General features: G+C 41.4%; 1 protein-coding gene across 3 annotated transcripts in view; it reads right to left on the reverse strand.

The window, feature by feature from the left end:
* CAV1 (caveolin 1) overlaps window positions 1–22784 on the reverse strand; it is a 36777-nt gene extending 13993 nt beyond the window's left edge. Inside the window, exons 1-2 of one of the 3 annotated variants that reach the window (XM_040260888.1) lie at window positions 22493–22784; window positions 20895–21059 (exon numbers count right to left, since the gene is read on the reverse strand). In XM_040260888.1, coding sequence (XP_040116822.1) covers window positions 20895–21059; window positions 22493–22522 — 195 coding nt within the window. In that variant the 5' untranslated portion in view covers window positions 22523–22784. Of the gene's footprint in view, window positions 1–20894; window positions 21060–21192; window positions 21365–21719; window positions 21872–22492 lie in introns of those variants that run through there. The other 2 variants (XM_040260889.1, XM_040260890.1) reach the window with 2 other exon arrangements.
* Between the last annotated feature and the right edge of the window lie 1545 nt (window positions 22785–24329).

Below are 24329 nucleotides of genomic sequence, written 5' to 3' on the forward strand. Positions count from 1 at the left end.
GAAAATGCTGTCCTGACTCAGCAAATAACCATTTCTAACAGGACAGGGCATGTGCATCCAAGTCAGAGGCTGTGGCTGGCCTACTTCTGCTATCAAACCTCCGTGATCAGCATTACCTCTCCAGCGACCAAGTTCTTCTCTGCTCAGGACCCCCTGAGTCATTCAACCATTGATTACGGGGTCCCCATTGCCTTGTCACCTCTCTGTGGCTTTTTCTAGTTAACCTTAACATTGGACTTTTCCCTATTCCGTTCCTGTAGGGCCAGTGGTTCTCAAACATTAATCCACTCATTTGTCTGTCAAAATGCAGATTTCTGGCCACTGAGATTCTGAATCAGTTGTGTCTGAGGGTAGAGTCCAGGTGTGTGTACCTCTTCCCTCATTTTGATACAAGTGGTACAGGAAAGACAGTTTGAAAAACAAAAAAACTGCTGTCTTAGTTCTCTACTGAGAGGATTAAATATCCTAACACTCTGATCTAAATGGGCATGATAGTAAGTTAGTTACTGTGTTTCTCCCAACTGTTGAAAGGCAATATGGTAACATGGTTGATAGCTTGGGGGCCACTTTGGATCTCAGCTTTGCTAAGATTATTAAATCTCCCTGTGCGTTAGTTTCTTACCTGTAAATTGTAGGTATAATAGTATCTACTTCATAGGATTATTCTGTGTATTAAATAACTTAGGCAAAATAGTTGAAACAGTATGAAGGGCAGTGGTCAATACTACATTGGGAGCTTCTGGCCCAGGCACCCAAACCAGGAGAAGTGGGGAAGTGTCAGGGATTTCAGTAACAGTGTTGGGAGGATGGAGGAGCTCTTTTGGAATGATAGACCCTCTTGGCATTCCTGAAATCATTTTGTGCAGGTGGGTGCTTATTCTGCATTCTGCCATTGAGCAAATAAGAATTAGTTCATCTCTTGCGTGTGCATTAGCCTTCTGGAGTTTATTATAAACTTGAAGCATACCTGCCCTGGGGGAGAAGATACTCCAGCTGACTGAGTTCATGGATGTGTCTGAAAGTGGCAGCAACACCAGGTAGACACGACTCTTTGCTTTAGATTAATTCCTTTTTGCCTTGTTCTTCCTTTCTTTTCACCTTTAGGATGAAGGGAGCCACCAGGTGTCTCCATCTTTTGCTCTTTGTAGGAGGGAGTACAAATGATCCTTGAGTTTGTATTAAAGTTAAATTTCCCTGTTTTGGTTAAAAAAAATATACATTCATAGTTTACATCCTGTTGTGCCTGGAATTGTGTTTCCTGTCAAAAAATATATTGAAGTCTGAATCCCCAGTACCTTGGAAAGTGACCTTATTTGGAGACAGGATCTTGTAGATGTAATTAGGATGAGGTCACTCTGGTGTAGAGTGGACTTGCCATCTGAGATGGCAGGCATCCTTCTAAGCAGATGGTGTAATGTAAAGACACAAGAAGGCCATGTTATTGATTGAAGTTATGCAGCTGCACACCAAGGAATGCCAAAGATGGCCAGAAAACCAGGAGAAGTTAGGAAGAGATAAGGATGGATTCCCCTGCAGGTTTCAAAGGGCACATGGTCTTGCTGACATGTTGATTTTGAACATCTAGGCTCTAGAACCATGAGACAGTAAATTTCTATTGCTTTAAGCCCCTAGTTTGTGATGCTTTTTAAGGCATTCCTTTGAAATGAATATACATCCTTCTGAAATTGTTAAAAACTGTCCTCGATGATGAGATGATTTGGGGGTTCCATGGCATTTTTATACCTCCTTGAATAAGCTGAGTACTCTTTCTTCTTGGGATCACAGGCAGGAACCTAAAACCACATTTGGTGCACCTGAGACCAGTTGACCATGAGCCTTTTTCAGGAATCTGGAACCATCTCTCCCATCCACATGACCTCACATTTTCATTATTACAAAAAATACCTAGCTTCAGATGGCTTGGTACAAAGCAGGCTGCATGTGTTTTGATTCTTTTTAAATTTTCAGGCTTCTGGTATTGATGTATTTGGTGGCACTTGTTGATGTCAAGTATTACCAAATAAATGACATGGAACAGCGAACAGTGTAAAAATAAGCCAAGCAAGGGCTGGTGATAGGAGCACTGAGACTAGAGCGCTGAACTTGAATGGGGAAGGAGTCATACCTTGGGGGAGTTTATGTTTGTTATCCTTGAGAAGTAGCTAGAGCCCTTCAAAGTGGTGGAAGCTTACTTCCCAAATAGAAAGACTTGTACTGTTCAATGCATGGAAATCTTGTTTTATCCAAGCATACAATGGTAAGGATTCATTCAGAGGTCTCACTCGCTCACAAAATTCTGTGTTTACCCTTGGGAGTTTGTTATTCTTTAAGCTTTTAGGGCATGTCATAGGATAAATATGAATGATTACCACGCTAAAGAAAATAAAAGCTCTTTCCATTCTATCAAAGACATAAGAAACGGAAATGTCTTCACTGTTTTCAAGCTACCCATTGGTTCACATAGACATTTGTTTGAACCAGAGCTTTTTAAACACTCTTAACTTTTTTTTTCAGTTTCTACAACTCACTTCCTGATGGCAGATGTTGTTTCCTACTATTCACTTAAGTCAAACTAGGGTTACTAATAGCTTTCATCTTACTTCATTGCTGGAATATTTTTCCCTTCAGTGCTTCCAGTCTGTTTATTAAACAAATAGAAAATGAATGAAATAAATCTCTGCAGGTTTGAACATTGCATGGCTAGTGAGGAAAATGATTTACACTAGGGTCCTTGTAGGGCCTAAGCAAGGATAATCACAGCCCATTTATGTGGCTCCCAAGACACAACTTCCAATCTCTCTTATAGGATTTCTTCATCTGGGCACTGTTGGCATTTTGGGTCAGCTAGTTCTTTGTTGTTAGGGTGAGGGTTGGGGGGTTGTCCTGGGCACTGTAGTGTGACTCTCAACATTCCTGTTTTTTAACCACCAGATGCCAGTTGCTGCTGCTAAGGCGCTTCAGTCGTGTCTGACTCTGTGCGACCCCAGAGACGGCAGCCCCACTAGGCTCCCCCGTCCCTGGGATTCTCCAGGCAAGAACACTGGAGTGGGTTGCCATTTCCTTCTCCAATGCGTGAAAGTGAAAGTGAAGTCGCCCAGTCGTGTCCGACCCTCAGCGACCCCATGGACTGCAGCCTTCCAGGGTCCTCTGTCCATGGGATTTTCCAGGCAAGAGTACTGGAGTGGGGTGCCATCGCCTTCTCCGACCAGATGCCAGTAGCACCTCCTAAACTGTTACAACTAAAAATGTCTCCAGACATTGCCAAATGTTCCCTGTGAGGGGAGCGAAAAATTATCCCTGGTTGTAATCTGCTGCTCTAGAAAAATCAGAATACAATTTGATGAGGCTGTAACCTAAACTTCAGAAACATTTATAGCCTAGAATGCTTGCATATTTATTTCAGGCACTTTTGGTTTACAGTACTGTGGCCTTGTGAGTTTATTCAGTAGTTATGAAGTACCTACTTTTTAAGGATGGAATAAATGAAATGAAGAAACAGAACCAGGATAGGATCTATGATTTGGGTCCGAGTGTTTTTGAAAAGGGGACAGTGCAAATGAAATAGGGATGGCTTCTGGCTGCTCAAGCTTGCTCAACAATCATTATTAAGGAGGAGTGATATCTTTCTGTGGTACACTTCCTTACTTTTAAGGTAACAGAAGAATCACTTTTTTGCCCCTCCCCAAATCACTAACCTCTTGAATTTAGACCAGACCATTTTTTTCATCCAACATACCCTCCACTTATTTAGTGGTTTGATTGTGTGTGTGAGGTTATTTCTGCTGCTAGGCTATAAGCTCCCTGGAATGTAGTAGATACTAAATTAATGTTTGTTGAATAAATGGATAAATTAATGAATGCTTCCATTTGCCAAGTTATATTTCTCTCTTTCTCCTATTTATAAGAGCACAAACTTGATAAAATCTCCTTTAGGAAATAAAGTTTGGAATGTGTTATCTGGCCAGCGGCTAGTGATTGCATGTGTTGACTGCATTCTATTGTTCTAATGCAGTCATAGTAATTTTGGAAAAAGAATGATCAAAGACAGGGAAGACAGATCTATTCAGTTTTTGTTTATCATGAAATTTAGGTTGAAACCTACAGAGTTAGATTTAGATTTAAACCTATAGCTTTAGCTTAGGGGGCTGATGAGTTCCCAGAGAATGTTCAGGGCGTCTGGAATTCAAACAAATTCATGTTTTCCTTCATATTCATACAGCCAGGGCGCTAAGTGATGGGATTAAAATCACATAGGGTCTTAAATGCTGAACTTTATATGGGTCAGAGAGAAACAGACTCTATAGCTGGGTAATGGGAAAATCTGATTCAAAGTCATAGTGCTTCTGCCCTGTAGTTCTTAGTCATCTGATCCTATTGCTCACAGATGGGCTGTTAAAAAGAACTTCAGAAATGTGGCCATATGAACTAGGTGAATTTGACAACTGTCAGCACTCAGAAAGTCTGAGCATTTTCTATTTAGCTAGGCCTTATTAACACCATTGCTTTAACTAAAGTTGCAAGTGATGATGCACTTTTCTGTTATGTGAACCAAGAGGAACTGGCCGGTTAAAAAAAATAAAAAGTATGGAAAGTTTGTAACCAACTTTGGAACTGATCTATCTTGGAACACAAACAGCCAATTTGGAGGCATGGGCAATAAAAAGAAAGACCACAGAGTATTGAACCCAAATGAGAAGGGGAAATGAACTCCAGTTCTTGATCTTCTTCAGGACCAAATGTTTGTTTGTGGTATATTTGTATTCAGCATGCCATCTGTTGATAGCTCAGTATTTTAAAAAAGATTAATTAAGTCCCACAGCCTTAATATTAAAAGTGAAAATGACAACTGGTAAAATCTAGGAAGAAGGTAATAAAAATAGTATTGATGAGGGGTCCTCCACCCTTCTCTCTGCATGGACTTTTATGTGCTTTTATAGTGTTCCGGACTTTTATGTGCTTTTATAATGTTCCACACTTTTATAAATACTGGTTAACTGGAATCACAGAATTTTAGAAATAAAAAGTGACTTAGCAATCTTCCAGTTCAACTTCTTGATTGCTATAGATGATGAAACTGCTGTCCAAAGGATCCAAGTGACTTTTCCAAGGCCCAAGGGTAATACTTGAGGTTAGTGTCCAAGAGAGGGCTGCAATTCAGGTTTCCTCTGAGACTCAGTTTCCCCATCTGTTCTGAGGAATGATTGGCATCAGTAAAGTACTTCTCAGTGACTTGGGGTCTCTTCTCTGTGCCAGGTCTGGAGAAATGTAGGACACTGCCATCCCTAGGTCCAGTGAAACTTCCTGTGGCCTCTACACCATTAGGAGAGAAACCAGTGCATGTTGTCAGCTCCATTCCTAGTATATGCCTGAACCATGAACCCAAGTTAAAAAGGGGATGACAAGGATGATGTTCTGATACTCTTAACCAGCTGACCTTCCTCTTGGGAAGAATAGAAAGAATGAGCATAGGAAAGGGAAAAACATCAGGACTGAATTACGTAAGTAACATGAGATTTATCCTACGTACAAAGTCTATCTTATATAGCTGCTAGAGCAGAGTTCCAGAAAGCATTTTTTTAATAGGAATTTGAGTGACAAACATCATATTCCAATAAAAAGTCTAAGGACTCTGCTGGATGAAGACCTAGAGAAGTAATAATTTTCCCACTGTAGTGCTTACAGTTTTGTCATGATGCATGGTTTTATTATATAGAAATTCTGAGTTGAAACCAGACTCAATTCCAGCTGTACATTAGCATCACCTGGGGAGCTTTCCAAAAAATAAAATTAATAATACATAGGCCTAGGCCCCATCTTAGACCAATTCAATCAGAATTTCTAGGGATGGGGCATGCACAACAGTATTTTTAAATATTCCCTAGATGATTTGCAACTAGTATAAAGAACCACTGGTCTAAAGTCACAAAACAGCCACCCTCTGCAGAAGCCACATTGTCTCATGAGTTTAAATCACAATAGGGGTTTATACAAGCTACAAAATTGTGTGAATATGCAATGTGTAGGAGGGAGTGGATGGGCAGGCTTGCCATAAAGATAATGTTTCATACTGACCTTTTGGAACATACAATGCATGCATTTTTCAGTGTTCTACTTTCAGATGTTTACCACTTGCATTCTCAACCACTGTTAACACAATGCCACATCAACTCCTCTTTGCCCCCAAACAAACCAGGTATCCTGCAGGAATAGAGGAAAGTGTTCATACATATGCCTATGCTTAGTTATGAGACTCTGTGTCAATATTCTTACATACCAAATTGTAATTGTAGAGATAGAAAGATTTGAGAAGCTACATAGACAAATTAGGAATTTAACACACAACTGTTACAAAACGACCTCTTGTGACACATTCCTGGGATTAACCACTCATTACTTGGAATTTCTTCTCCCACGTAATTTAACTTTTTTTTTTTTTTTTAAACTAACTCTTTCCTCCTTTTTCCTTGTCCTGAGTGGTGATTGCATCTGAGCAATAATTCCCTTGTAAGTCTCATAAGATCCTAGCAATAACTAAAAGCAGCTGACATTTTATGTTCCCTTTCAACTCTTCTAACAAATTGCCAGACAAGACAGTCCCTCCCCAGCCCTACCTGGGTGTTTCTCTTCATCCCTGTCTCTTTCCTTTTGCTCTTCTATAGGATCTTTCCAGCATCTCCACCTCCCTCATAAGCTCAAAACAGAACCCATGTTTGGTAAGTCTGATTCATAGCAAATAAAGTAGAGAATCTTGTCTATGACTTTTTTTTTTTTTTGGATTGCATTCTCCTTTTGAGTCTATTTATTATATTTCCTTTAAAATATCATTAAATTATTGAGATGTTTAACGTTCAGGAACAATTGATAAGGCTTAGTTTGAGTCCCCTATTGCCCGAGGGGTATGGGACTTGATGGATTCATTCAAGGGTATATTTACAATAGTGATTTTTACCCAGGAGATCTTGGTCCCTTAGCGGCTAGGGAATTATTACAAAGAGTTTCCATATCCATTGTGTTCACCAAGCATCTTGATTTTCCATATCACAAGCTCCCACAGAAATACCAAGAGAAACCCTTTCCTGGTATTTTCTTATTCTTCATATTTTTGCCTATTTGTTTCCCAGTTAATAGCTATATGTTGTATTCCTAGTCTTTTAACATTATCTCACTTTGTATTGGTTTTTAATCTTATTTGTATAGAATATTTGTAACTTGCCAAAAATCACTTTGATATTATTTTTATCATAGACGTTAAGGTTGCTATAATTAGTGTCATTTGTAAGTTGAGAGTCCTCTTAACTTGCTCATGCCACTCATTGATAAAATGGTAAATGTGCTAAAAATGTGTTCCTGGTTGTGTATTAGATACCAGTCACATCTAAAATCCACATTACACATCAGCATCCTTTTTTAATGGCAGCTTTCTAGTTCTACCTATGCTTAACTGAATAATGGTTTATATTATTTAATTTATATTAAATTATTATTAATTTATATTGAATTATCTGGATTTCCTATACTTTCTTGATAGGGAAACTATTTGGAATCAAATTGACATGTCTTGGGGCTTCCCTGATGGCTTGGATGGCAAAGAATCTGCCTACAATGTGGGCAAACAGGTTTGTTCCCTGGGTTGGGAGGATCCCCTGGAGAAGGGAATGGCTACCCACTCCAGTGTTCTTGCCTGGAGAATTCCATGGACTGAGGAGCCTGGTGGGCTACAATCTATGGGGTCACAAAGAGTTGGACACAACTGAGCGACTACCACTGACATGTCTTACTCTTATCCTTATTATAGTAAATCCACTTTGTATCACAAGAGATGAGAGAAAGAAGTGTGTCTGGAAAAGGAGCTAACATTCACTTGGCCCAGATATCAATAATGAAACAAATAATGTCTGACTCCTAGAAATATTGAAGTGTTTTGCTTATTTTTGTTTGTTTTGTTTTGTTCTGTTTTGCTCCCGAGAAGAGATCTGAAATCTCTGAGAGACCACCTATGAGGTACAAAGAAACTTCTATGCTGTTGAAATGGTAGATTAACAGCCACCACCTCCCAGCTAGTAAAATCTCAGATCTCTGTATAATTAATATATAGAAGTAATAAAATGAAAGAGCAGGAAGACGAGGCTTGGAATTTTCAAAGCTGTTGTCTTCTTTAGGCTTTGTTTTTTTCATCAGGTTTTGGATTTTTCTTCAGGGGTCTCTCCTGACGTAGTCATTCTTCTGATGTTGACCCCTGCAATTGTCCAAAGGTATATGGAGAGCCTGACAGGAAGTCCTCCTACCCCTCTCTTGGCAGGGGAGTTCTCACGTAGCCTAAGACCCAACTCTCAGCCTTCATACTTCTGGCCATAGGAGACAAGTGCCAAGCGGCAGCAGTGGTATCTCTTGGCATTCTGGGAATCTGCCTGCCCTGCTTGCCATCTACTTAGGAGATTCGCCTTATCCTGCAGGTCCTGGGAGATTGTCCAGGTGTCTTAGCTGCTTATAGGAAGGCTCAGGAGAGGCATATTTGTGTCCTCTTCAAACAGGAATAAAAAGAATTTTTAATAATAAATATATATACATGTTAGAATGAGTTTTCTCTTTACCTGAGATAGAGTGAATGTTTTTAGACTTATTTCTTAATTATTTGGAAATGTTTTTCCTTGTAAGGCTTTAAATGTGGCCACTACAGAGAAAAGGAACAAAGGAAGACAGTGACATAATCCTACTGTCTTTTCACTCACTTAAAACATTCAGTTAAAAAAGAAATTTCAGATTCTTTTCAGCAGATTCAGTTTGGCATCTGTTTTCTGATAGCAGACTCAGTGGGGGCCCTGGGTAAGCCCCTGAGACCACAGTCCTGAGACCACAGGGAGCCACTATTCTGTTCTGAAGGACTCACACATGATGTGGGAAGAGGAGTGGAGAGAGAGCCATGAGGACAGGGAAGCAGAATGCTTAGAGGGCAGTGATACATGCTAAAATACACACAAAACCACAGTGTACAGTTCTCTTGGTGGGAGCCAAGAGAAGAGATGATCAGTTCTGATGAGGGCCATCAGGGAGGGCTGACAGAGGCCCAGATATCTGAGGTGAGGGTTAGCAGGTGGCTGTGGTTCTGTCAGGCAGGTTCTGGTGGAGTAGGATGCATGGCAGGCTCCATGCATGGTGCAGAGTAAGTGCTTCCTAAATATTTGCTGAATGGGCTTTCTGGGGAGCACTTTATCTGAGAATGACTCTCATTCCTACCTTTATAGCTAGAATAAGAGAAAGGTTTACCCAAAATATTTTGGTGAACCAGTGGTTGTTAACTGTTTTAGACAATTTCTCCCTACATATGAGTAATAAGCCTGACACTAAGAACAAGTGAGAGATAGGGATCTGTTGACCTTCCAAAATAACTGGCAATGAAATCCAATGAATGCAGTTCCATTTCCTGAACATGTCTTGGTATGCCCATTTCCAGCTATATATTATTGCTAATAATATAGAAAAGGCAAACAGTGAGCTATGATTGACAGAACATTTTAATTGTTTTTCTGAGAGATTAATGGTGCCTTGTAAAATGCACTATTAAGTCTGTTCCTTACTTCTGGTATTTGTTTTTGAGAACAATTATGTAATTACAGGGAGGAAGTCTCAGAGAAACTTCTTTCAGGATTAAATAGGCATTTCTCCCACCAGCATAAAACTAGGGGTTTTCTCAACTGTTTCCTATTTTTACAATGTATTTCTGTAATAGCATGAATATCTGAGCAGACAAACTGAGAACCTTAAATTAAGCTGTTAAATGCAAAGTGCATGTCAGGACCTGCTTCATTTACTCATACCACCCCTCCCTGCACATCCAAGCAGGATCAGTTACAGCCCAGGAGCTATGGCCAACCTGGGCACTCAGGGTGCTTTAAAGGTTCAGGTAATTCAACACAAGCTAGCGTTGCAGCTTGTCTCATCCCAAACATGTATTCCACTTCTAATCACTGGGACACATCCCTATTTTGTACCCCACATCTGTCTTTGGGATTTGACCTTTGCTGCCTTGTTGGGAGCTTGCTCACCCACCTTGCATATTTTCTTGTGAGGTTTTATCTTGGTCTTTACGTTGGTCCTTTCTCCTCCTCCTCCAACTCACCTACCAGGATCTAAAGTTTGGCCTTAGAACTGTAGGCCTGTCCCTTCACAAATAGACCATGTCTGGAATCCCCCTGCCAAATGCTGCTCAGCTGCTATGAGAACACGGTCATGTCTTTCCTCGCTATGGAGACACCATTGTCTGCTTAGATCGTGATCTATTACAGAGAGGCACTGGAGCACAGTGATTAAGAACCCTGGTCCTGAGGTCTGGGTTCAAATTCTGAGTGTACCATTTCCTACATGAAATCCTGAGCAAATGGTTAGACCTGAATTTGCTTATCTACCAGGTGAATATAACTGAAAATAATACTACCTCCTCAAAGGGCCATTGGAAGAGTAAGTAAAATAATCTTTGCCAACAAGCTAGCTTATAGAAAGTACTGGAGAAAGTGCTCCATGCCTATTTCACTACCACCTGTACATCTGGCACCCCTTTCCCTTTCTATTAACAGAGCCCTTTCTATTAACAGAGGTCTTATCTCATCAGGTCACTTCCTGGCCTAAAAACACCTGTGTGGGTTGCTGTGGACTGCAAAGAGACAAATGCTCTGCCTGGGCACAGAAGGCCTTGCTGATCTGGCTCCTGCTTGGATCCCTTGCTCTGGCTACACTGACCTGCCACTGGTGCCCAAAACATGCTAGGTGCCCTCAGGCCTCCATACCTTTGTTCCTGCTGCTCCCTCTGGTGGCATCCTTCCTGCCACGTGTGCCTGGTGTTCAGCTTTAGAGACTGTTGCGAACTCTCTGCTTTGTGCTCAGCTATAGGCCATCCCCAAGTTACGGTGACCACACTATTTGTTTGCACGTGTACTTTCCTGATAACCTCTAAACCCCTTGGGGGCAGGGCTGAGAATTAATAGTCAGTGCCTGGACCTGATCATGTCATTAGATATGCCAGCACTATGCAAAGCAATGGATGTGGCTGGTCCTGGAGTTGGCATACGTAAAACCTAGTCCAGCAGAGAGTGAGTGGCAGGGCAGGGAGAAGGGGCCTTGTTGTCCTTTCTTTATCTTTATTTATTTCCCTCCCAATTTCCTAGTTTCTCACTAATTGGGTTCAGAAGTCAGCATCTTTTTTAGTTCTTCACTATAAATGAGAAATTGTGTTTGATGCCTGCATCAGTGAGATGACCTAGTGCAGTCTCTGGATGTAGTTTATCTTTTTACATAGAATATATCAATGTCTATTTGTATTATAATGCCCTTGCTGGGCTCAAGAAAGGCTTATGTACTGAATGCACTTTTAAAAATTTCACTTTTAAACTGCTATAATATATTAAGCACATACATACACTATCAACACTTAAGTCATAAAAATTAAATATGACCTGCTCTTCATTACCTAAATAGCTAACAATGACTAAGGGGAAGCTCGGTTGTTTAGGAACATGTACTTTCCCTGCTATGAAATAATGACTGACAAGAGACGTCTTCTCAAGGCTCAATAAAGAAAACAAAATGTATTTTATATCTAAAACATCAACATAGGAGACGCAGGAAATATGTATTATGTGCAGGTGTAAATCTGTTCTACCAATTAAATTCCCTTGGTAGTTGCACAGTACATGGATCATGCAGATTTCCTTTAGGACAAAATTAAAAGCACTTCCCCCACACTAAACAATGGCTCATATGAAAGCACGCCATTTTATGTTTCCTGGACTGAATGAAAAAAATCAAAACTATTTTAAACATTTTAATCTTTGATTGCTGCTGCTGCTGCTTCTACTCTTTGATTGAGTAGCTGACAAAATATGTGATGGAAGGATGTTGGTTTCATTAACCCTGTGTTGCAGGGAAAGAAACGTAAGGTCTGAGGGTAGAGTAGATTGGTACTTAAGAGCATGTCCTCCAAGTCAGAGTGCAGCTCTATGGCCCAGTGAAGGCTAAGAGAAAGGCGACACTGGAGACTGGAGAGGAACGAAAAGCATGACATTGCTAGAGCACAGAAATTTTGCCCATGTGCTAAAAAAAATAATGTAAACAGGGACTTCTGGTGAATTCCAGGTATAAGAATCAGTTACAGGTCATTGCCAATTCATTCATGAGCATATACTTTTTCTTCCAAACTGGGACACTTCTGAGCATGAAAAGGGTACTGTTAATAGTTACTCAGGGGCGTGGGACAACCTAGAACATATGACCCCAACCCTAGGTCATCCTGAGGCTCTAGGCTTGCAGCTGGTTGTAAGCCCAAGCGGCTTCACGGGATGATGGACCATTGAGCAAGGCTGATTTGGGAACTGTCTATGGGGTTTCAAAACTCCCTGGGATGCTTTTGAACTGTGGTGTTAGAGAAGACTCCTGAGAGTCCCCTGGACTGCAACCAGTCCATTCTAAAGGAGATCAGCCCTGGGTGTTCTTTGGAAGGAATGATGCTAAAGCTGAAACTCCAGTACTTTGGGCACCTCATGCGAAGAGTTGACTCATTGGAAAAGACTCTGATGCTAGGGGGGATTGGGGGCAGGAGGAAAAGGGGACGACAGAGGATGAGATGGCTGGATGGCATCACTGACTCAATGGACATGAGTCTGAGTGAACTCCGGGAATTGGTGATGGACGGGAAGGCCTGGCATGCTGTGATTCATGGGGTCGCAAAGAGTCTGACACTACTGAGTGACTGAACTGAACTGAACTGAACCTTCAAGTGGGGCTTCCAGGTGGCATTAGAGGTAAAGAACCCACCTGCCAGTGCAGGAGACATACGAGACACAGGGGCTGAGAATCAATCCCTGGGTTGGAAAGATCCCCTGGAGGAGGGCATGGCAACCTACTCCAGTATTCTTGCCTGGAGAACCCAATGGACAGAGGAGCCTAGCAGGGGTCTCAGAGTCAGACACAACTGAGCTACTTAGCATGCATGCACGCAACCTTCAAGTATTCTGGCAGGGAGAACATCTAGACTACACACTACACACATCTAGTCACACTAGAACAGTGTGACTGTTCTCTTAGGATAGTAACATCCAGGTGTATATCTTTAAGCTGACCTTGAATCCAATCATTTCTAAACTTGACTTCATAATCTGGGGAGGCAAGAGCCCCTAGTTTAGGCCTCATTCCTATATACTCTTAATTTAGTAGCTCTGTAGTGGGTCCAGGTATCTGTATTTTTAAAAACTCCTGTGATGACTCTGATGCCCAGGTGAATATGAAAGCCCTCTTGGGTTTGCAAAGAGGCAATGAGGTTTTTAAAAGGTTGAAAATTTTAAATTTTCAATAGAAAGATTAAAGGTTCAGCACTAATATGGGAAGAGACAATATTAGAGAACTGAAATATTTTCTGTAATAAGTTAGTTACAATTTTTATAGGACCAAAGCAAGGGCAAATTGTTTTAAAAAATATATGCTCCTTATTTTCTGCTAGTCTTATTTACTGGCTCAGGAATAATTTGAAGCATTATTGATGAGGCATTTTAAAAAGACAGTCCTGAAGGTTTTAAGATTTTAACATATAGTTCAGTTCAGTTCAGTCGCTCGGTTGTGTCCAACTCTTTGCGAACCCCTGAATCGCAGCATGTCAGGCCTCCCTGTCTATCACCAACTCCCGGAGTTCACTCAAACTCATGTCCATCGAGTCGGTGATGCCATCCAGCCATCTCATCCTCTGTCGTCCCCTTCTCCTCCTGCCACCAATCCCTCCCAGCATCAGTCTTTTCCAATCAGTCAGCTCTTCACATGAGGTGGCCAAAGTATTGGAATTTCAGCTTTAGCATCAGTCCTTCCAATGAACACCCAGGACTGATCTCCTTCAGAATGGACTGGTTGGATCTCCTTGCAGTCCAAGGGACTCTCAAGAGTCTTCTCCAACACCACAGTTCAAAAGCATCAATTCTTTGGCGCTCAGCTTTCTTCACAGTCCAACTCTTACATCCATACACGACCACTGGAAAAACCATAGCCTTGACTAGATGGACCTTTGTTGGCAAAGTAATGTCTCTGCTTTTCAATGGTTGGTCATAACTTTCCTTCCAAGGAACAAGCATCTTTTAATTTCATGGCTGCAATCACCATCTGCAGTGATTTTGAAGCCCAGAAAAATAAAGTCTGACACTGTTTCCACTGTTTCCCCGTCTATTTCCCATGAAGTGATGGGACCAGATGCCATGATCTTAGTTTTCTGAATGTTGAGCTTTAAGCCAACTTTTTCACTCTCCTCTTTCACTTTCATCAAGAGGCTTTTTAGTTCCTCATCACTTTCTGCCATAAGGGTGGTGTCATCTGCATATCTAACAGACAGTAGAATTTGGTAAAGGAATTTCAGCAAAAGTTTTCAAAGGAAACTGTGTGAAGAGAGGCAAAGGAGATAGTCAAAAACTCTGTGGGCTGTGCTCCTGTCTGCTTTTGCTCCAACCATAATGTGCAGCTCATAATAGTAGGTATATAATAGTCATTTATTGAAAGATAAATGGGTTTGAAGGAGGAATGCTGTTATATGAGAATGACTCTCATTCTTTTCTTTATAGTTAGAGAAACTGAAGCACAGATACATAAAATAGCTTTGCTGAAGTATTTTTAGGGCTAGGGTTAACTAGCTTTCATTAGTCAAACAAGTTTGCTCTTTGTTTCTGAGTTCCACTCTTGGGTACTGCTGAGGCTGAGAAACCTGTTGTCCTGACATAACTTTCCCTCTTCCTTGGTGTTCAGTCCTACACTAACGGGATAAGCCACTTTCCAGTTGATAGAGACCACAAAAGCATTTGGTCCTTAGGTTAAAACCAAAACTGACCTGATTATTGTGTGCATGTCTTTTCTTGATTTTTAAAGAAACAGAATTTTGTGTCTAATATATTTAAGAATCATTACTTTAAAGTTTCAAAAAATAAAGTTATCAAAGTCTCAAAAATGTATTTTCCTGACACAATACTCTTTCTACTGTCAAGGTGCCTCTGAGCACCTATGGTTAAGCATATTTCTAGAGGTTGATGGTTAAGCTTTTGATGAAGGCTTTTTTTAAAAAAAATAAAAACTTCTTTTAACAGAAGTATAGTATGCAAATGTTTTTCTCTAGGACCTTAGTATAGTAATTTAAATTAATTCATGTATATAGGGTCCAAAAAGTGGAAGAAGAGAGTGTATTTCTTGGTTTAAATCTTCGTATGAAAAGAGCAACCCTACTCTTTTCCCACTGCAAATTTGGCCAGGAGAATCACGAAAGAGCCCAGGACCCCATAGTTCAGGGCACAAAGACCTCTTCAGCATGGGACCAGCTCACTCTGAACATTTCATCATAGAGAATGGTAACTTATGCTTAAAAGTAGGGCAAACTAAAAAGCAGTTTTATGTGGAATATGAAAGTGCTATTTTATGAACCTGAGTGGGCAGGATACATAAGCAGGTGGTTTTACAAATTACTGAACTTTCCAGATGCTGCTTACTCTTGCAGCTGTTCTTACTTCAAGCCACTTTAAAATGTAGCCAACACTACCATTAATTGGAAGAAAACCCCACATCATGAACTTTTTAATAATTCAAGAATATTTGGTGTATTTTGTCCTAAATTTTAATAAATGATATGAAAGTTTATTCAGTTTGAACCAAAGTTGAGCTAACGCTTCAATAATTTTTGACTAAAATTATGAGGTAGAGAAAGAAAAAAAAAACACTTTCTTTTAATAAGCATTTAAAGTGTATATCATTGTTGACTAATCTTGAAAATATTTCAGATGGTTAAGAATGAATAATGTCTCCCATTTTAATATTGTTATTTGCTCAGTGATGTGAGAATAATTTCCCACCAAAGACGACCGCAGTGCTCTTTTACAAACTGGGGATTCTGAATGCCATGCGTAATCTTACATGTGGCAGAGTATTAATAACCATCTTGTGCGCCTATCTCCTAAACAAACAAATAAACAAAACCAATACCAGTTCCAACAGAAGAGACTATTATTAACATGGGGCTGAGTGCTTTGGGTCAATCTGATCTTTTAAATCTTGTGCTCTGATTATAAGTATAGTAAGCAAACATGAAATTTAAAATCGGTTATGTTGATATTAATCACTAATGGCTCTAGAATGCTTTATAGTTGAAAGGGATCATGGTGGCTTTAGGCTGTGATTTTGAAACCAAAACTGGTCTGACTACCATTTGTATGTTTTTTCCTTGATTGCTAAAGAAAACTTTGTATCTGTGTATATTTAATAATATTACATTAAATTTTTAGAAAAGAAAGTTATAAATGCATTATTTTTATTTTCAAAAATATCTCCTCTAAGATGTCTTGATTTTTCTCAGAGCTAGGCTCAGAATTCTCCTTTAATGACAATAATCACATCTTATCTATTCATCCCTTATGATATTTGAAAATATCTGTTTTTGTACAGTAACCATGTGAACATGTGTATACAAATTTAACTTTTCTTAACCCTTAAATTTCTCTTAATGTTAAAAAAAAAGGAATGGGAGGTTAATTTGATAACCATTACATTCTCTTCTATTTCTAAAATTCTGTCCTTTTGTGCTTATGTGGTTTTATTCCAATGTCACCACATCCTGTTCTCATTTCATGCCTGGACCCTGATGAGTTACATCATAACTGCTCCTCATCTAGACTGGCTACCTTTTTATTACATCTTGTACCTCCACCAGTCATCTTCCAAAAAGCCCCACCTTCATCATGTCATCCCAAGCTTGAAGTTTTCTTGGCTCCCCACTGCTGACATAATACAGTTCAAACTTATCAGGAATACTAGACTTAGGGCTCTATCATCTGGCCACACTCAGCATTTTCATCTTTATGATCTGTGACTATGCCACATGAACTCTAATGTCAGTCAAAAATGGGCTATTATACCTTCTAGTTTAGCTACTAAACCTTATGTCCTGTGTGGGCCATTCCTATCTCCATGCTTTTTCATTAAGAATGTTCTCCTGTAATTTTCTCACCTATTTGAACTCCATCTGTCCATCATTACCCAACTCAGATTGTATCTCCTTCATGCCCTTCTCCATTAAACTTTCTGTAATATATCCTTCTTCTCTCACCTTATTGCCCTATCCAAGTAGGGTCTCCCTAACAATATAAGTTTCATTCACTTTTTAAAAAACTTAAAAAAAAACTTTACTGAGGAATAATGGACAAATATAATATTTAAAGTGTACAACATGATGACTTGATATACATCCATATTGCAGAATTATTACTAAGATCAAGATAATTGATATGATTCACTTTTAAATAAACTTTTTATTATGTATGCTCGATACTATTTTCTTTTAATTTATTATAGTATCTGAGTGCATGCTAAGTTGCTTCAGTTGTGTCTTACTCTTTGCGACCCCGTGGACTATAGCCTGCCAGGCTCCTTTGTCCAGGGGATTCTCCAAGCAAGCAGATTGGAGTGGGTTGCCACACCCTCCTCCAGGGGATCTTCCCGACCCAGGAATTGAACCCAAATCTCTCTGTCTCCTGCACTGACAGGCAGGTCCTTTACCACTGAACCACCTGGGAAGCTCTTATTATAGTATATATTTGGTCTCTTTCCAAAATGATGAGAAGCATTACAATAGAGGGCACATAAAACAACATGCCAGTTGAAAAAGTGAAAATTCAAAACCATATGTGAGAGAATAAGCAACATAGATTAATGAAACTTAAAATCTAGTTATATGTTTCCTAGCAGTCAAAGTAAAAAAAAAAAAAAGGACCAATTAGTTAACATCTGGCAGTGACTTACTGTTGTGATAGTGTATATGTGTGTGTGTGTGTGTGTGTTTAATCTATATGCATCTCATCTTCATTAACTCTAATCTTTGTGATTGCTAGGGCTTATTTTAGGAATTACCCTTGTAGAATGTAGCACAGTGTCTATTCTAACAAATGTTAGGAATTTAATAAGTTGATCAGTGGCTATTGTGATACCAGAGTAATAAATCTGAAGCCATTTTCTTTATTAGTACACAGTAAACACATGAATGAAGAAGACAGAAATCTCAGATGGAGAATGGAGGGTCTGGAGGTATGACCATGTTAATTAGAGGAAATTTTTAAAATAATCCATCACTAACTTTTTTGGGATAAATACCTATACAGACATCTTACAACAAACCTTTAGTGAAAGAAGAAACCAGTTTTATTGGAACTAAATTGTAGTCTAACTTATGTCATTATCACCAGTGGAATAGGTAATAATACTCCACCTTCATGAATATAAATTCATGGCACCTCTAGCTTTTGAGTTTTTTTCTCCACCTAAATAGCTGTTTTATGAGACTAAAAGATACTGTGGAGACACACTGGGCTGCTCCTTACACTTATATCTATGTTTCATTTCTTCTCCATCTATAAATTTCTAACTTTGGTATGGGGACATTTTTAATATAAAGAGAAGAAAAGTGTGGTGCTGTCCAATAGTAATTTCCATGAAGGTGAAGATATTCTATATCTGTGCTAGCCAATATGGTAGCTACTAACCTTAAGTGTTGAGAACCCAAGATGTAGCTGGTGTGACTGAAGAACTGTATTTTAAATTGTATTTAATGTCAATTATTTGTAATTTAAATTGAAATAGCCACAGGCTAGTGATTATAGTATTGGACAGAACTGGCCGCTTTTACAGAGCTGCTTGCTTTTGGAATACACTTTTTCTTACCTGACTGGGTAGCTCTAATAGTACATTCATTTGACCACCATTTCTTTATGAAATTTTAAGTTACCAGGCATTAAGAGTGAAGCTTTAAGTGCCTTTATTAAGAAATATATATTGTCAAAAGTAAAATTTGCAGAGATTTATTATTTACTGTCATGGTAACACAGAGAGGATGGTCACTGTTTCTATCCTTACATTTATGACTGGACTCGGAAAAAAATATAAGATAGGTGTCTCCACTGGGCATAGGCTTCCTTTCCCAGCCCTACTGGCAGATGGTACTCTTTAGGTCTTTCTTTGCAAGACATTCTCGAAAGGCCTCTTTAAGCAAGACCTCTAAGTAAGTGGGCCTTCGAAATTCTTCTCAAGGTTGATTTTTCTGTCTTATTGTCTTGTTTTGCTCATAGTTCTATGAGCAAGTGGGTGGGATTTGCTTTCTCTAAGCCATTAGAAGCTTGCTCTATCTCCTCCTTTTAATTTCTTTAATATGAAGATCCCCACACTTGCTCTTTGAAATGCTATTTTGTAAACTGCTATTTCCACTAAGCCTGTTATGCCTTTTTTCCATCTGTGTTGCAGTCTCTTTTCCCAGTGGGGCCTTTCTTTCTCAACTTAGTCATGCTATGTGTAGAGACCCACATCCACACTACTGGCCTCTCTGACTCATCCTGGGAGGTTCTCTTGCTCCAGGAATCCCTCTCCACTGCAGAGGAACAATAGGGAGGCTGAGATGAAGCTAGGCCTTTCTGAAATCTGCCTCTTTTCCTGACACTTTTCCTTCTTGTTCAAAGCTACGTGAGAAGGGAAACAAGCAAAAATGCCCTTTGCTCCTTTAAGGTAATGTTTTTAATAAATAGTTTTTAGCAATTCTAATTTCCAGTTTATAAGCTACTTTTGTTGTTGCTGCTGCTTTTAAGTATTCCATAATCTGGCTAGTAGAAAAGTCTGCTAAAGCTCCAATTTTCCTTTTTCCTCCACCAGCAAGCCAAGAGACTCAATTCTGACTGTTCCATTTTCCTTCCAGTTACAGATTAAATTGTTCCCCTTTTTGAAATATATTATTCATAAATGTGAACAGTCTCTGAACTCTGGCTCCTCCCATCCTGGATAGGATGCTGGGTAGGTGGAAACTGCTCATCCACCCCATTGGCTGCCTTAGGGGTCTTCACACTTTAATCTGGTCAAGGGCTAGGAATTCCCTTGACCTTCCCTTTTCCTAAAAGAAAACACTCTGCCAAGGATGGCTCAGGACTATGATTTCCCAATCAAGATGGGCTCAAGCAACAAATTCCTCTGATAAAATTTACTAAAAGGGTCAAAGTTGAATAACACAATGATAATTAAAAACTGATCACCCAGTCAGATCTAAATTTAGCCAATACCCATTCAATTAATCTGTTTTTAATCTCACCAAGCACATCCTGGAAATATAAAAAGGAACTCCAACCTGAATGTCCCATAAGCTCAAGAAGCAACACTCCACAACTAACTAGAGGTCTATAGGAGAAATCTATAGGCACATATTATTTCCGGTTGTGTAAATATGCTTAGCTGTGTACAACAAACACCATGTTTTTTCCAATACCCTTCTTATAAATATTAAATATTCGATTCTATTCTGCATATATATGCACACACACATATTCCATCTTTAGTAGGAGCATTTCCATCCATATTTTTAAGAAAATTATTTCAGGTTATCTTAATTTTAACTAGGGGAACCTGCCCCATTAGTACTCTGGTTGCTACCTTTGGCATAATACCTTACAAAACCATCTCACTGCTTATTAATTCTATATGCAGTGGAGCACCACGCTTCACTTAGACTTTCAACCTGAAGTTGGAGAGAGGATGACCTGCAGAGCAAATACCTCCCGCTCTCAAGGGGTGCGGGGCTGTCTGTTACTGAGATCTGGAGGTTCATATGCCAGGAGAAGGGTGCAGTTATATGAACTCCTACAAAACTCAAGTTAGCTAAATTCCAGCTGAACTAACTGGCAGGAGCAGGTAGGGGAGATGTGACATTTCTGACGACCGCGGTTCCGCACATCAAGCCCCAGAAAATGGTGAGTGTGTGGCAAAGACAGGGAAAGAAACACAGGCTACTAGCCAGACAGAGCTGTCCCGGCCCTGTTAGCGTCTCCTCGGGGCACATCCCTTCCTTGCTGGCCACCTCAACTTACCTTGACCACGTCGTCGTTGAGATGCTTGGGGTCGCGGTTGACCAGGTCTATCTCCTTGGTGTGCGCGTCGTACACTTGCTTCTCGTTCATCTCCTCTGCCATGGCCTTGTTGTTGGGCTTGTAGATGTTGCCCTGTTCCCGGATGGGAACAGTGTAGAGATGTCCCTGCAGAGGGCGGACGGCCCGGAGGGAGAGGGTGGCACCGGCGGTGGGAAGGAGATTTCAAAAAGAAAAATCCGCAGTCAGAAAAGTTAGCCTTGGCAGCGAGGCAAACCTCGAGGCTCAAAATCGAACTAACCGATTTCGAAGCGGTGGCTCCGCGCACAGTAAACTCCTTGGCGCCGCAAGCTTTTTAAGAGGATCGGGGAGAGGACACCACACCCCTCGGTACCAGGCTGGGAGCTCCTGCCTCCCTCGCCCGCCACCGCCAGGGGTCAGGGCAAACCCCGCAGCGCGGTCCGCCCGGCCCCAGCCCAACTCACTCCCAACAGGCTGAATCCCGCGGAGACCCCCACAGGGGAGGGGATCCGACTTCCGACTTTTATCCATCCCCTCTATCCTCCAGGCCACCCTCTCCCCAGTTCTTCACCTGCTCCAGTCCCTGGTCCCTATTTCCCTTCTCTCCACAATTCCTTCTAACTTCATCCTTAAGATCCACGATGAACACCCACCCCGGACCCACGCAGTGTTCCCATTTTCGTTCCTTTCTGGCCAAGTATCCTTTGCACCTGCCCGCGTCCTCCACCCTCCCTCTGCCGTTTCTGTCCCTGAACAGTTCCCCGTACACCCCCCACCCCCCGATGCACACAAGCCAGCATCCCCTATCTTTGGATCGAGCCAAGTGTCAGACCCCCTATACTGTCTAGAAAGATGTTCCACCTGCACAACTCCTCAGACCCACCCTTAGGTCACTCCCAGACCCCTGGCCGGTTGCTGAACGGCGGCGGCTGCGTTTGGGAAAACTAGGTTTCCACACCCAGGCAGAGCCTGAGCGCCGGGAGGTGGTAGGAAGGTGGGGGGTGGGGGGATGGTAGTTAGGAGGAGGGTGCTTTATCCAAGCACCCCTGCCAGGCGCCGAGATGCAGGAAGAGTTTTAGAGGCGGCCCAAGAGCTTTGGAAAGTGCAAACATGACGCGCGCCGCCTCCCCGGCCAGTTGGTTGAGGCTCCTGGTGGGGAGTCGTGGGGACTGTCCCCAAGACTGCAAGTGAATGAGTTCCCACCCTGCACTCTAGCTCTCCACTTTCCAGCAGACAGGGGCCGGACCATGGGGGTCTCTCAATAAGGCAGTACCCCTAAGCCATTCAGAAACGCGCCCTCAGTCCGACCAACCCAATTTCAGGACCCCGACGACACCCTCTTTCCGCGACCTAGGCCCCTAGGCTCCCTTGGTCCCCTTCCTAATAGGAAAACATGAAACATTCCTGCCTCCTCTTCACCTCCCGCCCAAGCCCATTCCTCAGCAATGCCAGAGTCCAGGAGTGCTCCAACGTCGAGAGAGGGCTGGGGCAAGCAAAGCAGTCAGAATATTTAGAGTGGGAGATAGCAGAAGCAGCTCTCCTTGCGCGCCGCGTTCCGGAGCGCACCCACCCAGGCGTACCTCTGAGTCTACGTATTTGCCCCCCGACATTCTGGCTCGTGGCTGGTTGAAGGCTCTGGGTAGATTTCCCTGGGCTGTGATTTAAGGGAACTGAGGAAGGAAGATCTTGTATTGTATGGGAGGAAAAAAAAAAAAAAAGGGGGCGGGGGGTGGGGGGGGGGGGGGGGGGGGGGGGGGGGGCGGGGGCTGGGAGGGAGCCTCCTGGCTCTCCGCCAAGGGTTTGTTCTGCTCGCGGTTGGCCGGGATGTGCGCTGAGCCGGGTCTAGGCACATCCCCAAGGTTATGGCAGCAGAGGGCGGGGAGAGCCCGCAGGGAGTCAAGAGCAACGAGAAAGCGTTTCACTCGCGCTGGGCTCCTTGGGCAGATATTTTAAACCTGGGGCAACATTTTCTCAGCTATAAGCCACTGAGAGGCGTACTGGGGAGAGCTAATGTTTTCGCAGTGCATCATCCCAGCAGGGGTGGGGACGGCAGGAGGGAGACGAAGACCGTGTACGGAGATGCCCAGTATGGGCAACCGAGCTTCAGAAAGAATTCTGCCTTGTTTTAAGCCGTTTCTTCCCGTCGCCCAAGTTCCATCGCTGCCTAAGATACAACTATCAGGAAGGGATGAAAAGTGACCCAGAATCTTTAGGTGTATTTCATACCTAAACACAAGGAAGGAATCTGTGAGGGTGCGTGTGTGGTGTGCTTTTGGTGACACTGGTTTACATCTAGTCTGTGTGAATGGAAACTTGGAAAAACAGGCCTGCAGAATTTAACGTTTACCAACCGCCACTGTGTTCTTGCCTGGAGAATCCCAGGGACGGGGAAGCCTGGTGGGCTGCAGTCCATGGGGTCGCACAGAGTCGGACACGACTGAAGCGACTTAGCAGCAGCAGCAGCAGCAGCAGCAGCAACTACTTCTGAAACGTCTCCCAAATGCTTTGAAATAAGAAATAAAAATGTTTAACTTTTCTATAATTTTATTTTCTGGAACAAAGGAAATCTGTGCCAACAGGTTATGCCATGTTTACAAAATACATAAAATATTTACAGTTGTACAAATATTTAATTGGAGTTTCAAGTTTTCCAGACATTTTTTAAAGTACTTGACTGTGAGTTAAAGGAGGCTTTTTTTTTTTTTTTTTTAGTAATTGATTAAAAATTTTAAAAAGTTTTTAGGAGTTAAAATATCTAAGAAACTTCCTAAATCGGGAGCTTCTCTCTTTACCTTATTATAAATCAGCACAAGATGAATTGAGCAATAATCAGTCATTTTACTTTAGGACAAGTTCACTTATTATTGTTAGGAAATTCACTCTCCAAAAATGGAAAGGCCATTTTACATTATGTTCCACATGCTATCAAAAGTCAAATTATGACGTGAAAAGTTAGGACTATACCAGAAATGGCACAGGATACATGGCAGTCTAGAAAAGGGAATATGAGTACAAAAGGAGGAGAAGGAGAAATAGAGGATGGAACTCCTAGAGCTGATTATGGAGGTGGAGAGAAATCATAGACACATAAAGGGAATGACAAAGCACAGGCTTTTGTTATTGTTGATGGCAGAGAGGCAATATAATTTTTTAAGAAAAGATAAATTTCAACTATCAGGGAGGAGAAGTGTCACAGATGTTGGCATGGCTAACTATGCTGACTAGTCATTATTAGAATACTAAAGATCTTCCCAAAGTTGGGTTTTTAATTTTGGTTCTAAATGCTTTAAACAGATTGCTACTGCTGCTGCTGCTAAGTCACTTCAGTTGTGTCCGACCCTGTGTGACCCCATAGATGGCAGCCCGCCAGGCTCCCCTGTCCCTGGGATTCTCCAGGCAAGAACATGTTAACAAACA

Source organism: Oryx dammah, unplaced genomic scaffold, assembly GCF_014754425.2.
Source record: "Oryx dammah isolate SB20612 unplaced genomic scaffold, SCBI_Odam_1.1 HiC_scaffold_18, whole genome shotgun sequence".
Lineage (NCBI taxonomy): Eukaryota > Metazoa > Chordata > Mammalia > Artiodactyla > Bovidae > Oryx > Oryx dammah.